The following is a 15,747-nucleotide window of genomic DNA, read 5'->3' as shown; positions in this document are numbered from 1 at the left end:
CTTGGTGACGACTGTAAAACACTTTGTGTAGCTTGCTAGCAACTTCGTATCAAAATATTAAGTTTGACTTAAATTACTTTTTAGGGTTTTTTATGATAAAGTTAAAGGAGGAAAATATAAAGTGATTGCAGGATCCTTTAGTCAAATAGGGTTTATAGGGTAATATAATAGTATAAATATACCTACCTATTTTAAAAAAGGCCAAATATATTTTTAGACCCCCATGACCCGCCACTGTTTGTTATAATGAGGATGAGTGAGATTGTTGTTTTAACATTAATATTACTGATAGTGATGATGATGATGATGATATTTATGTTATTATTATTATTATTATAAGGTTGTTTTCAGAATTCATACATTTAGCCTATAGAGCCTGGTTATTAGGCTTTAAACAACAACAACAACAAAATATTTCTTGATCATTATTGTTTTGTATGTTGTTATTTGTTTTATTAATTATAGTTTATGTAATTTAATACAGTTTTATTTAAATTGTCGTTTAAGATTTCGTTTGCTTATCAAACAACGTAAATATTCATTAGACTGATGTTCTATGACAGAGTCATGACATCACTGTCACAGCTGGCGATTTTTTACAGTCATCATTGGCTAGTATATTTGTTTAAATATGTCATTTGGAGTTTTGTGACGTGATTGGACCCAACCAACGTCATTGTGTGCCTTTGAAAAGCTTCCCAGTCAATCAGTCAATCAGTTAGTCACTCGTTCATTTACCCATACACTGTAAATGACCATTAACAACCTACTGAATTCACCATGACATCACTGCTGTCGCCAGACTTCTGACCGTCCCTTGAGACTCACTCCATGTTACAGTCACAGAGTGATCACATTCTGTATTCATCCTCACTCTATAATTCATCTGTTTAGCTGGGTGGTGCTTGACCAATTCAGACTTAGTCGAACAGCACTTTTTGGAGCTACGCAGTGAGTGATTATAGATCTACAAACCTCCCAGTTGTCTCACAGTTGACATGTAAATGTCTAATTAAATATTAAGAACACATGCAGTCGTACTGGAGGGAGGCTGTTTCTATAAAGTGGGGAAATTCCTAAGGATGCAGGATCATGATTTTTCATGATTTTCCAAACAAACTGGCCAATTCCGATATCGATTTCCATTTTAAAAAAATATTTAATAGGCCAAACTTTTGGCTATTGAAAACAATAATGGTAACCATCTGAAATTAACGGCAGTAGCTAAACAGTAAGTAGCCTACAATCAATACAAACATAGATGGTACAGACATCAGCATTTAGCTTTTGTTTTTTAATTGGGCTGTAACTACATAGAACTGGTCTTAAATTAAAAGATGAACTGTAACCATGTGAAATTAAAAGCAACAACTGCATAGTTCTACAACCCAAACAACACAATCAACACATTCAATAAGAGGTTTCTTAATCAGCATTCAGTATTTGTTTTAGTTTTTAAATTTGGTTTAAAAAAAAAAAGCTTTACCAGTGTGAACAAAACAAGTATGCTATATAAATACATTATTCCAAAATTTTAAAATCAAATAATGTTGGTGTGAATAAAACAAAGATGCAAAGTGTTTCATTCGTCCAATAAAAAAAGGGTAATGATTCACATCTATATTTTTTTTACTTGAGCCAATGAAAAATAAATAACTACCGTATTTTTCGGACTATAAGTCACACCTAAGTCTAAGTCGCATCAGTCCAAAACTACGTCATGACGAGGAAAAAAAACATATATAAGTCGCACTGGACTATAAGTCGCATTTATTTAGAACCAAGAACCAAGAGAAAACATTATCCCTCTCGCGGCTGTAGACAGTAAAGTTTTCTCTTGGTTCATTTCTCTTGGTTCATGTAAAATTAATTTTCATAAATAAGTCGCACCTGACTATAAGTCGCAGGACCACTTATAGTCTGGAAAATACGGTATTTGCTGAAGTTAAAAAATATAGATGTGAATCATTACCCTAAATTTTTTACAAATTTTTAAGAATTACAGGTACAGTACGCTCACGCAGGGAAAGGTTGCTGTTTGCTTCCTGCTATCTGTGCCTCAGACATGAAGCTTTGCACTTCAAGCACAGAACGGCTGCCCGTTTCCTGCGCAAAGATTTCAAAATACTTCCACACAAATTACATGATAGCGAATGATACCAATGTAGTCTGTGCACGTGGGTGCACTTCTGGAAAAATTGGCAGAAAAAAAAAGACCAAAAACAGGCTGATTGCCGATCGCGTATTTTAAGCAAAAACCGTCTGGTTCCGATTTATGGCCGGTCAACTGGCGCATCCCTAGAAATTCCAACTTTTAAAGGACAGTCTGGCGCTTCTGACTCACAGTCTGTAAGTATGTTTACATATTTAAAGAATATGCGACTGATGATTCAAATGTGAGTTTTGAGCAGTATGGAGTAGCACTTGTTATTTGTTTTTTCTCTTATCACAAATTCAGGTTTTATGTTCACACAGCGCGATGCGCAATGCAACATGTAACAAGACAGTATAAGTCATTATAATCAGTAATTATGTCCCCACTGGATGCAACAAATGCCTCGTTTGTAATGGGTTTTATTGGTTTGGTCTGGTCGTGCTGGGAGACGGCATCACAGTATGTTAAGGGGCATAACATTTCCATCACAAGTTAGAGGCTTTCAGCCAGTCACAATGCACTAGATAGCTGGCCAATCAGAGCACACTTTGTTTTTCAGAACAATGAGCTTTGTAAAAATCTATGTGTTTCAGAAAGGCAGGACATAGAGGAGCAACAATAATGTACATTATGTGAAAATTATTTTTATTTTATTTTTATGTTAAACCGCATAAACGCATTACATTACACCAAAAACACCAAATAATGTTCTTTTTATCAATGTCATATGACCCCTTTTATATGTTTAATATGTGTGTGATGATGCTTAGAGTTAGAGATGGTGAGACTGGAACACATGGTTTTTTTCTGTCTTTTTGTAAATATTTTATGGCGTTATCGGGTTTGAAAACCAATAAATATTATACTCAATATTATTCTACAATATTTATGATATATTTTTATTTTGTTACTGAGACTCATTTTTAGATATGTTATTCAATGACATATTCATTTGTGAAATGAGTTAAAATGCAAGACTGAAGATATTCTTTTGGGACTAATATAGTTGGTCTGCCTCTTTAGAAAGTCCGCATGACATTGACAGGTTCAACAAACAGTGAAAGCTACAGCACACACTGTGGTGGTCAGACTGATATGATTAGGGATCTTATTTAAAGGGGGGGTGAAATGCTCGTTTTCACTCAATATCCTGTTAATCTTGAGTACCTATAGAGTAGTACTGCATCCTTCATAACTCCAAAAAGTACTTAGTAGTTTTATTATATTCATTAGAGAAAGATAGTCTGTACCGATTTTTCCCGGAAAAACACGACCGGCTGGAGGCGTGACGTGTGGGCGGAGCTAAAGAATCACGAGCGCGAATAGGCTTTTGCGTTGAGAGCGTTTGGAAGCTGACATTACCTTGAGGGAAAAACCATCATCCAAAACAAACCATGGCTTACAGTCAGATTCAGCCCATTATTTATGATCCAGAATCAGATGCCGAGGCTGAAACAGAACGAGAGCAGCAGCAGCAACGACTCGCTCCGAGCGGGGCTCGAACCCGGGTCTCCGGCATGGGAAGGGACGCACTAACAAGGAGGCAGAGATATTTGAAGCAGTTTTACTCACCGCCTGCGGTTCCAACACACGATCGTGACCCTTTTTCGTTGGGATTGCATCATCCTTAAGAAATAAACGATACGCAAATCCGTCGTCAAACTGGGCCTTGTTTGTAAAACAAGCATCTTCGAAATGCAGGGAACAAACAAAAACACTTGCACAACTCCGTTGATGCTCTGTAAAAATAAACTCCATCCACTGGTCCCTTAATGCTGTTTTTTTTGGTAATCTGTGCAGAGTTGTCTTGCCCTGGCAACCAAAAACACACTTATTTTGTGACTTTTCGCGACGCTCTCTCTCTGATCAGTGAAATGTCTGTCTGTGCTCAGCCTCGCTATACGGGAGCACGCGCTCTTCCGGGAGAAGTGCCCTAGGACCCATATAAGGAAATTCCGCTCCATCTAACGTCACACAGAGCCATACTCGAAAAAAACTTTCCGAAACTTGTGACAAACCGGAAGGAGTATTTTGGGAACAAAAATACTCCTTCAAACATACAACTTAATTTTTGAAACTTTGTCCATGTTTAGCATGGGAATCCAACTCTTTAACAGTGTAAAAAACTCAGTATGCATGAAATGGCATTTCACCCCCCCTTTAAATAATCTTTAGTCACACTTTCTTTACTAATGTTGAGATTTGATGTTGAGGTTACCCGATGGCCAAAGCAGCACAAAGTTTGGCAAACTTCCCCCACTTCTTGTTCGTTAGATATACCATCTGGAATAATATATTCCTCTTCTGAATAATAAAATCCTCCCTTCTCTTATTTTAACTAATGAGCAAGCCAAGTTGCCCACTGAAGCTTTCTGGACAAGCCTGTTTTGCAGCCTAGTTCAAATAAATGGCCTTTCTGTACTACAGGGGGAGGTTTGAGTTCAAAAAATTGGAATGGATCAGCTGGGACATTTTGGTTGATTGCCATTTTAAGCTCCACTGTTTGCTAGTGCGACTAATTCAGATACCAGCTCATCTAGTGTTAATGAATTTCTAATGTGAAGTTTTTAATAGCTAAATGCCAATGGCAGATGTTGAGCATTTTCAAAATGAATATGACTCAGAGTTTAGTTCACACTACAGCTTACATAAATTCTATCTGTCAACGAAAAAAAACTCTTACATGGCGGCGAGGGCAGTGTGAGATGCTGGGTTGAACGGTACACTAAGAAATCAAATCAGCAAAGAGAACACAAAGTTCGTAAGTGAGCGAACGAGGAGGCGAGAGAAAGGGGCCATGTCACACACAAATGTTCTGGTCAATGCGCACTGAGCCACTCAAGAACAAATTGTACGTGCTTTTTACGAAATTAGTGGCCTGCTGAAGTCAGTGTCACCCTGGGCAAAAGCACCCATTCCCGACTCTGTGCGTGAACAGACACATGAAAACATCAGTGCTAGAACAGCTCCAGGGTGTGCTATCTCTGCTCTCCTTTATCCATGATGCCTTTGTGCACTTATAACCTCCTGCCTTCAATCTATATGCCAGAATGTATTTGTGTCTACATTGGGGCAGTTATTGTTTTTACATTCTGCTCGTATCTTCATGTTGTTCATCTGAGTCACTAGTCATCCGCCTCTTCTTCTGGATCGCCACAGGGCTTTTGTCCAGCAGTCTTGGTTAAAGCATCTGCTTTAGTTAATATGGTTAAAACACTTCTTTCTCGAGTTCCCTTGCTTTCTCCCTTCCCCCATTTTTATCACATGGCTGAAACCATGAGAGATGCTCCCAGATGTACGCGATACTACACCCTCAGACAAACTGGCCTGAGAAGAAGGCTAGTCTGTGTGTGTGAGAGAGATATGATTGTAAGTGATTTGGGCATCTCATAGTCAAGTCAAGTTGCCTTTATTTGTATAGTGTTTTATACAATTAACAATACTGACTGTGTTAAAGCAGCTTTACAGGGTCAAACAGGAAATTTGTTTGCCAATTAGGCGAGAGAACAATAACAAATTAATTGAATGATGTTTATACCATTTTTTGATGCAACTGCATGCTGTATTTTTATTTGAAAATAAACAAGCTGGAAACACTCTAAGTGGAAAACTTTTAGTGCTTTTCAGTAGTATTAAGCTTCAAATGTCAACTACACATCTTATTGGTTTCTTCTTTAAATGATAAAAAAGTTAATGATATTATAATGTTATACTAAAACTAAAATCAAAACATTGGAAAAACCATTAAGATAATATGTAGAAAGAAAAAATGCATCTCAAGCATGCAGAATAACGTAAATTGGCACTTTGAACGATCGCGTAATTTTGGCATCCATAATTGTATTCGCGATTCGAAATTTGATGAAATGTGCAGCCCTACAGTGGGGTGCTGAGGGTCTCAGACTGTCAAGTAACTCCAGCTGAGAGACCCACGGCAGCCTGACACTTGGAAACAAGTCACTGCCAGTTTGGACTGCATTTATATAGTGCTTTCAACAGACCACATGGCCATCCAAAGCGCTTTACAATTTGCCTCACATTCACCCATTCACACACCGACTGCGGTGTCTGCCATTCAAGGCGCCATCCAGCTCGTCGGGAGCAGCTGGGGTTAGGTGCCTTGCTCAAGGACACCTCGACACTTGGTCAGGTGGAGCCGGGGATTGAACCACCAACCTTCCGGTTTGTAGACAACCTACATGAACCACTGAACCACTGCCGCCCCTGTATAAGTATAAAAGTTGTATAAATAAATGAACAGTGCTTGAATGTGTTCCAGTAATTATTGCTATAACCAAATAAATGAGGAATGTTATATTTTCCTGGCTCATCTTTAGTAACATTATTGCCTTTTAAACAACTTATTGCAAATTTTATGTTGAAATTGTATTTGTGGTGGGGCATTTCTTTTGTGTTGTATTGCCCACACAGTGTGCTCATTCTTTCAACTGCTATTCAGTTTGACTATTGACCAATGTGGCCCTGCACAACCGTTACAGGCTTATGTTCTCACAGTTTGTCTGACCATAGAGAGTAATGGGATTTTTTCCTGTGGACCAGTTGACTTGTAGGTCAGTGTAGTGAGAAATCGGGTCTCCATTAGATGCATTAGCTCAGAAAACTTTTAATGGGAACTCTCTTTAGTGCCTGATTACATTGCTTATAAAATAATGTTATTATATATGTAGTTTGAACTATGTTCTATTAACCATTTAATGTCTAGCATAGTATAACAATACCTGATTATTCTGATAACTTAGCTATTACATTACACATTTGCACTGATACTATATGTAATTGCAACCATTTTAAAAGTAATTATTAGAGAAATATACAGAATCAGATATTTCAGTTATTAATGATGACAATGTAATTATGTTCAATTATTGATTTATTAATAATATTATTATCATTATTTTTTCAAGTAAAATATATTACATTAAATGTGCAATTTGTTTTATGATGAACCATATAGTAAGCAGTCATATACATATTTTCAATTAATGTTGTTTATGTGTATTTAGTGATTTATGAGATAAAAAAGAAAAACAAAGATTTATGTGGAGAAAAAAGTAATCTATGCCAGCAAATTTATGCTTTGAATCGTGACGTACTGCCCTTAGACCCATTCCACTTATCTATTTCACATTCACAGCAGTTTTACGGGATTGCTCCCTCTCTGAGCTCTGCCTGGCAATCTCATTGAAAATGATTTGTGTTCTAGCAGTGAACTTTTTCCCAGCAGCCTTCTGGGTTGTACTTCTTTCTCTGCCGCCAGCCGCCCCATTCCATTTCTCCTGCAATCTGCTTGAACACACATCTCCTCGACGAACATTTTATTTTAAGAGCACTGCAGAGCACATTTCAAATTGACCAAGACATTAAAATCATAACTCAACCGCTTTGGGTTTCGATGGGTCTGCATAGGTCCAGTGCTCTCTTTTAGCTCTAGTCCACCCCTGCCCTCTCGGCCCATCACACTTTAAAACACTTATATCTTGTATCTGCTTCAGTTATTGTGGAGGGTAGACAGTGAGAAGTGTGATGAGAAAGTGATTGGATGATTCCACTCTGAAGCACTCTTACCATCTGTTACAAGAGTTTCTTGAGTAAGGAGAGAGAGGGATGCACATGCTGGCTAATATTTAATTATTCAAAGTGTCGTTTCAGGAAAGCCTGGCTACTCCAACAACAGAACCCATTTCCCAGCATCCCTAAAGAGCTGCAGAGATTGCACAATTTGCCAGTAGCATACTGATTATTGCTTGTGGAGGTGCTTGTCAGTTAACCGCATTCATCTAGGTGCATTTGTGTAGCTTCCACATTTCTCCAAATGCAGGGATGGAGGTGGGTTTTACTATATTTATGCATGTTAGAATCTACATATTTAGTGAGCTTGTGTGGGAAGGCATCATTAGCTGGGAAGTAAATTAAAGATGAAGTGAGTGAAACGGGGGTTTGGGGCTATTTTTCATTTGTACATGGTTGTTGGTTTACTCCCCCAGAATATGCGAGTAATTAGGCTGCATTAGTGGTGTTCTCTCTGTGCCACAGAGGAAAAAACTGGGTAAATCTTTCCCATGGTTAAGAGTTGGAGTGATGCATTTGATAATGGAATCTGGCAGCTCTTCGAATGCATTTAATGATTTGTATAAGTCATCTATGCTGATTGTAAGAGCCATCGGGAGTGCACATGTATCCTTTTTTTTTCTTTTCAATGAACTTCAGAATTTTTGAAGCCATTTTTTAGTGGCATAACCACTCACACACATAGAAAACATTGCAGAAAGGTCATCCGGTTGGTTAAATTAGAGGAAGGTATTGCAGTGGCTGTATGCATCTAGATTTCATTCAGTGCTTTACACCTCAGAGAAGTAGTGAAATGCAAAGTATTTCCGCATTTTTCTGAAAGCATGACAAATGTGGTAGCCCATTTTAAATTAGAGCCACATCTTGTGACATTATCTGCTAATGTTCCTCATTTTAACTTGTGAGGTTTTTGAATATGGAAAATAAACTGAATTAGACATGTGGTCTTATGCTTTATGAAGAGGAAAAAACAGTATTTGGTCTTGACTACACATGTCACACAGACTTCCAGTGAAGAATATTATCAGAGAGTCAAATTATAAAGCAGACATTCGATTTAAATGCAAAGCCATATATCACTCAATCGCATTAGTGGCCAAGAGCAATATCTAAAAAATTTTTATGAAGTTAGTGGTCTGTAAATGGCTCTATGTAACACTTTAGGACAGAGAGTTCCACTGAAATTGATATGAAATATGGAAGCTGCTTGCAGTATTATCATGAATGATCTGCTTGGTAAGACAAGATGAATCGAATACTGTTTCCAGGTCCAAGCTTCTATGCCATTTCAAGTGAAAAAGAATGTCTCAGCAGACATTTATGAGCACTGTTCTTTTGTGCCACACCTTTAAGTTAAGCTTTTAAGCAGTCACGGTGTACACTACATTTTCCTGGCTAGCTGAGATTTCAGCAGATAAATGTTAGGATCATGAATTTTCAATAGTACTACATCATACTATGAATTTATAATAGCACCATTTGATCGTTTGAGATTGGAAAAGCGTTTGGACACGGAAACTGTGATGTATGACGTTAGACTTAACAACTGGACTGGGAATAACTACTGAGAACTGAAAGCAGCAGCATGGGAAGTGCATCAAGACAGAGTTTTGTCTCCATTCTTTGATTTGGTTTCTTATTTGTCTCTCTGCAGAGCAGCTCGAGCATTTGGAGAGTACCTTTCTCACACGCACCCTGAGAACCGCAACGGATCAGGTTAGGTCCATTCCACCTCATGCCAAGTCTTTTGCCTCCTCTTATTTGCCTGTTCTACAATTTGTGAAGTGCTTGAGTGTATTAGTACTTGATGTAGGAAAGCATCATCCTTTAGTTTTAACATTAATTGCACTTCTGTCAACTCACCCAGTCATCCTTTAATTGATCATTAACGGTGAGGTTCATTGGCACCTGTTGCTTTGCGGAGACAACATTAAAAAATCTGATTATCTCTGTCCCTTTCTGTCTTTCACTCCAGATCATTTGCTATCTGACACCTTCATTGGGCAAGATACAGACTCCCCAGACATCAGCCGATTGAACAACAACAACAGCCTCCAGCCATACTCCCAACACACTCTAATAGTCAAGCCCAGTCAAGAAGAGGTTCAACCAGGCAGCCAGTCTGCACCCCTTCCTACCAGTTCCAAGCGACGTCTCTCAGTAGAACGCAGCCTTTCTTCTGAGGACCAGCATCATCAAAGGTGTGCAGAGAGCTCTTTGAAGCCAGCACGGGTCTACACCATTACTAGGGAGCGAGATATGCTTGGGAGCCAGGGAAGCAAGGAGAGCCTGGAGCTCGAGGTGCTGAAGAGGACCACAGACCCGCCCAGAACCAACGGTCCCTCCAATTTACGTGGCAGCCATCATCGAGGAAGCCACCATCATGGAAACAACGGCCCTACCCACCAGCATCACTACAGCCATCCGCCTCTGATGCAACCTTTGCAGAGCTCAGGAAGTGCCCATAACATCCGGGACTGGGGCTCAAGAAGGAGCAGGTCAAGGGAGGATTGCACGCCGGATTGTGTGGACTGCATTCGGCCACACTGCCAGAGCCAGCGCTCTCTAGACCTTGAGACGTCACCACATGATGGTGGCAAACAGCACAAGAAGTTGGAGAGGATGTACAGTGAGGACCGTGTGTCCTCTGAGGATCGAGGTAGGAAGAACATCACCATCACTGAATGGTGTATTTTGAGATTTAAACTATACCTGCTACTTTTCTTAGGCTATCTTTCTTTCTTTCTTTTTTCTCGTAGAGGATCACACGAACAGCTGGTTCCCTAAAGAGAACATGTTCAGCTTCCAGACTGCAACCACCACCATGCAAGCGTGAGTAAACATGGGAATTCAGTGCATCAAACATCTCTCTCCTCCTGTGTAGGCTTGGTCTATGAAACAGACGTGTAATTTAACTATCCTGACTCATGTGTGTGGGATGACAGGAGGTATTCTTTCTCTTTGTCCTCCGTTTCCTCCTCCTTTCTTTCTTTCTTTCTTTCTTTCTTTCTTTCTTTTCCCCTCTTCACCTTCCTCTAGCTCTGGCTTTTGTTTCTTCCTCTTTACCTGTTCTTTTCATTCCCGTTCCTACATGTTTCTCTTTGCCTTATTTGTTCTCCTACTTTCAATTTCTTTCTTTTCCGTCCTGTTTCCTGTCTTCAATCTTTTTTCTTTATGCTTTTCTTTTTCCTCTTTTTTTTCTTTCTCTTGTCCTTCAACTTTTCAGTTGAGTAAATTTAGGCTCCATTATACTCTGTGCTCAGATGCTTCTGATCAGCCTGAATGCTTAATTATCACCTGTCGGGCAGAAGTCTTAATCACAGAGCCCACTGGCTGAGCCCCCCACTGAGGTGTAGTCCGCCTCCCTCCAGCCTTCATGCTTGTTGTCTCCCCCTCAACCTCACTGTACCCTCCTACCTCATCTTCTGGTGTCAGTTCTCCTTGCCTTTCCCCTCCCACTTTATCCCTCTCTGTCTGTGAATACTTTGCTATCTCTGTAGCTACTTAAATCATTTTCTCTTCGGACTTATTCGTTCGCCTTTTTGCTAGTCTCTAACTGACACTTTCCCTTCAAAATCCTTAAAATTTGTGTGAATCGTCAGTGTTTTCTCCCAAGGTTGGCTGTAGAGCTGCCACTTTTTGTGATAATTGACTGTAATAGATAGTGATAAAGCATTAGGTGATCCTTTCATAAGACCTGATCCAATGTTCATATTTGAAAAACACTCTGTATGTCCTGTGTACTTTACCTTTTTACTTGCTTTTCATGTGTTTTCTTGTGATGGTTAAAGCACCTGCTCTCTCTTTCCTCTTTTTTATTATGCATTTTTTTCCTTGGCTCCAAAGAATATCGTGAGTATTTCTTTCTTATTAACCCACTGTTTTAAAATCAACGCTTCTCTCCATCCCCACCCTCTGCTTCACTGTGCTGCTGCCTCTCCTGTCCTGTGTTAACTCTCACTCCACCAGCATTAGACAGAGTGTTTGAAGTTATAAAGAAACTGTCTCACACTGCTCAAAATACACCAATACCAGTTGTGAGTCACTCAGGTTAGTATCGTTATTAATCACATTTCAACAGCCTGTTTGTGGAACTACTATGGTGGCATAACCTTTGAAGTTTTCTGGGTTTCAACCACAAATTAGTTTCTAAAGCTAAGAAATTGTCTCCTACTAATTTTTTATTATTATTTATTTTATTTTACTTTTATAGAAAAAAATAAAAGGACAGGAATCAAACAGCAGTATGTTGATGCTTTTGCAGGTGAACAGGTGAACCTAAGACAGAATTAAAATAAAACATACTAGCATACTACTCCTTTCTCGTTTATTGTAAATGTCTTTAAAGAAACTAAAACACACACACACACACACACAAACAAAACACACTTAAAGACCATAACATAAAACATTTTCATGCACGCTGATAATGTACAAAAATGCTAATGTAGTGTCTAAATGTACCCAAGCACACAAGTAAGAATAAAGTAAAATACAGTTTTAATTAGATAAAATAATTTAATTGTCCATTTTTGGTACTGAATAAACTACAGTCAAAATCTCAATTCACAATGCTGCCTTAAAATGTATTTTGAACATAAGAACATAAGAATCTACCCACCTTTAGGAACAGCCTTTGGGAGTCTGCCTACGATTTCCTAAAATAAGAACTAGGTAGACAGTTGACTAGATTTTGGAACAGAGCTTGTGTTTTTACTATAATGCAAGGTGTGTGTGTGTGTATGTATGTGTATGTATATATATATATATATATATATATATATATATATATATATATATATATATATATATATATATATATATATATATATATATATATATATATATAATGGTGACCTGGCCCAGTTAAGGAGGAATATGGTGATTGCTGCTGTCACTATGTTAAATATTGCACAAAAAATATATAATTTTAGCCTGAGTATACCCCAGAAAAGTCACTCATATCAAAATCTGTGCGCAGTGTTCCAAGACCATCGCCAATCTGTCAAGGCTCGGAAGGTTTTCAGGATGCAGTCACATAGACACATCCACATGCAATTGCGCGCGCACACACACACACACACACACACACACACACACACACACACACACACTGTCAGAACATAGCTTCTGGGCTGTCGTTAACCTCATCTACTGAGGACAGTGGTTTGATTTGACATCAGTTGTGTAACATCAGTAATGATGGCTGTACCTTCTGTCACCCTGTGAAAAACAATAGATGCTCAGCAAATATGATAACCACTCCCACAAAGATGTTACATTTTCCTGTGAATTTATCCTCTGTGCTGGTTGTTGACTGAGTGTCTGTTGCACTTGACTTCGCTGTGGTCGTAGTGTTTAGTGTGTGTTCATGTCTTTAGTGTCCCGTTGACCTGTGGATGGTGATCACCTGTTGTGGTTTGAACCTTCCTTGTCACTCTAGATTTTTCCTCTTGCACTGCTCCCTTTGCACACACACACTTGCACCTGTAACATTGTGACCGGTCCCAGCAGGGCTTTCCGTGGAATTGCAGAGAGAAAGAGGAGGAAAAGAGAGCAAGAGGCCACCGCACTGATGGAGAGGTACTGTTTTCTGCCCCTAATGTCCTATGCCTCAGCCCTTCCCTCAACACACAGTGGAGAGATGGTGTTTGTGTTTTGTGTTGTCCTGTGTTACTGTAAAGTAGTATTATGGTGTGTGTATATCCCCTCAGATCTTTAAAGTCCACACTCAAATCCTGCACACTACACGTGAGGATCTGCTTTTCGCTCATGGCACACTTCCCTGTGGAGTCGTGATGCTAGGCTTACCAAGCAGAAAGCCAGAAGCAGTTTATTGATCTAAGCCCAGGGATTTCTATAAAAGCTGGTTTCCACTTCAGACTAAACAATATAAGTGGTAATTGTAAGAGAACGTTTAAAATAAGAAACAAAGTCACAATTGTTAGATATACACTACTGGTCAATAATTATTGTTATATTTTATTTTTGTAAAGAATTTAATACTTTTATTCAGGGTGCTTTAAATTAGTTTTGTTAAATCTAATAATAATTTCAAATGAATTAATTATTCTAAACTTTCCATTTATCAAAAAATCCTGGAAAAAAAAATGGGTTAGTTTCCATAGAAATATATTTATATTTTTAAACCAAAACCTAACCCTCGTACAAGTGTATGATTATTATGCCATTTGCTGTTTCCTACAATATAAGTAATTTCATGTTTTACTGCATTTGATTGAAGGTAAAACCTTGACCTGTACACATACAGCACCTGGGTATATGTGTGCATGTCTGTCTGTGCATGGCTGCTTGGATCAATAAGCCAATCGAATAACCAAAGGTGCGGTGCCTGGAGTTTGTTAATCGATACAGCTGACGACTGAACACTTCGGGAGTTTCGCTTATCGGTCTGCCGTCACGCAGTATACTAATGCCATGTGCACCATGAGTAACTCAATAGCCAATCTCATTCCGCCTGGCTTAATTGGCTTACATATTTAAAAACACTTGTTCACCCGGTAAAACCTAATTGGTCTGCTGGCAGATCATCAAAATGATGATTCTGAATTGCAAGAAAGAACGCAGTGTGCAGTGCTCTGAAGGTAAACTGAATGGACAGACGTGATTCTCCTCTTCCCAGGAAAGGTTTAACATAGTTCAGCTCTCCTGTGGTAATTTAGGAAATTCTGCAGAAAAAAAGGAAAAAATAACAAACAAGAAAAGAGCAGACTCTGAATGTAGCTTTTAGTGTTCTGCAGAGATCCCATGACACTGCTGAACAGCATTACTGTAGGTGTCTGTCTCTGTCCTCTGACTGTGGGAGGGTTGCAGATAATTGGTTACATCCATTATGATTACAAAACAGCTGCACATGAAATGATTTGTTCACTCGGAATAGAAAATTCTGCCAAATTCACTCACTTTTATGTCTTTAAAAACTTGTTTGAGTGTCTTTCTTCTGTCAAACACAAAAGAGCAGTTTTATATTGCTAAATAATAATAATAATAATATTAATAGTAACTTGTTAATTCAGTGAGCTTTTAACTTGCTTCAACTCTGTAATTGAGTCAGTAAGATGACTAGTTGGATCAGACCTGTCCAATTCGTGAACAAATCATTCTGGTTTTATGAATGCCATCAAATGATTCCGATTCGGAAAAGGGCATGGAACTAATAATAATGGAATTAGAATTGAGTGAACTATCTTTTAAAACTCATAGTATTTTGGATTGATTTTGGAGTTTTTTTATCGGATGGAGAAAGTGGAACACGCACTAAATCTTCTGGCACTGATGAGTTATTTCATAGAAACTTTGATCTGTTTCTGTTCTACCCATTGAATGGCTGTTCTTAAGAAATGTGTGATGTTATATCATTTGCAATAAAAGGAACCATTATATATATGTGTGAGGATCAACATGTCACTCTCCAGCGATCTGACTGATTTTCAGTACACTCACAAATGAGGATTAAGATCATTAGAGTGTTTCATTAAAAATGGCCTGCTGAAAAGACATAGTTCTCTTGATATGATCTTCTATTTTTGAAACTTGATGAAGATTTGCACTCTTTGTCAGCCGGCACAATGACTTTGACAGGAGTTTAGAAGGATGTCAGAAAGACGGACATAAAGAGATAAGCATCTCTGACAACTATAAAGATGCATTGTCACTGTGCTCTTTGTAACCATCTCAAATATAGCAGCGATATTTAAAAAAAGGCCTTTTCTCTTTTGTAAAATGTTCACAGTAGTGAATTTGATTAGAGGCTCAGCTACCTACTGTAAAAAATTTCCTCTGCTATACATCAGTGTACTGCAGGAATATTAGTTTTCTCACAGTATATTTAACATGCTTCCACAGTGCTGCTTTCTAAAATTGTGATGTTGTGCAACTGCATTATGCCTGCAGAAAACAAAATGCTAACTGTAAGATATGGGCTGCATGTTATGTGTGAGATTATGACGCTGTGACCATCAGTTCTGCTTTTTGTAAAAGCC

General features: G+C 38.5%; 1 protein-coding gene across 2 annotated transcripts in view; it reads left to right on the top strand.

Annotated features, from left to right (window-relative positions):
* Window positions 1–15,747, top strand: part of LOC128009455 (NMDA receptor synaptonuclear signaling and neuronal migration factor-like) — a 29,879-nt gene that overhangs the window by 477 nt on the left and 13,655 nt on the right. Inside the window, exons 2-5 of one of the 2 annotated variants that reach the window (XM_052592951.1) lie at window positions 9,399–9,460; window positions 9,720–10,403; window positions 10,504–10,576; window positions 13,259–13,327. In XM_052592951.1, coding sequence (XP_052448911.1) covers window positions 9,399–9,460; window positions 9,720–10,403; window positions 10,504–10,576; window positions 13,259–13,327 — 888 coding nt within the window. The remainder of the gene's footprint in view (window positions 1–9,398; window positions 9,461–9,719; window positions 10,404–10,503; window positions 10,577–13,258; window positions 13,328–15,747) is intronic. The other variant, XM_052592952.1, reaches the window with a different exon arrangement.

Source organism: Carassius gibelio, chromosome A5 (genome assembly GCF_023724105.1).
Source record: "Carassius gibelio isolate Cgi1373 ecotype wild population from Czech Republic chromosome A5, carGib1.2-hapl.c, whole genome shotgun sequence".
Lineage (NCBI taxonomy): Eukaryota > Metazoa > Chordata > Actinopteri > Cypriniformes > Cyprinidae > Carassius > Carassius gibelio.
Note: the sequence above shows the minus strand (reverse complement) of the source record. Positions and strands in the feature narration are given on the sequence as shown.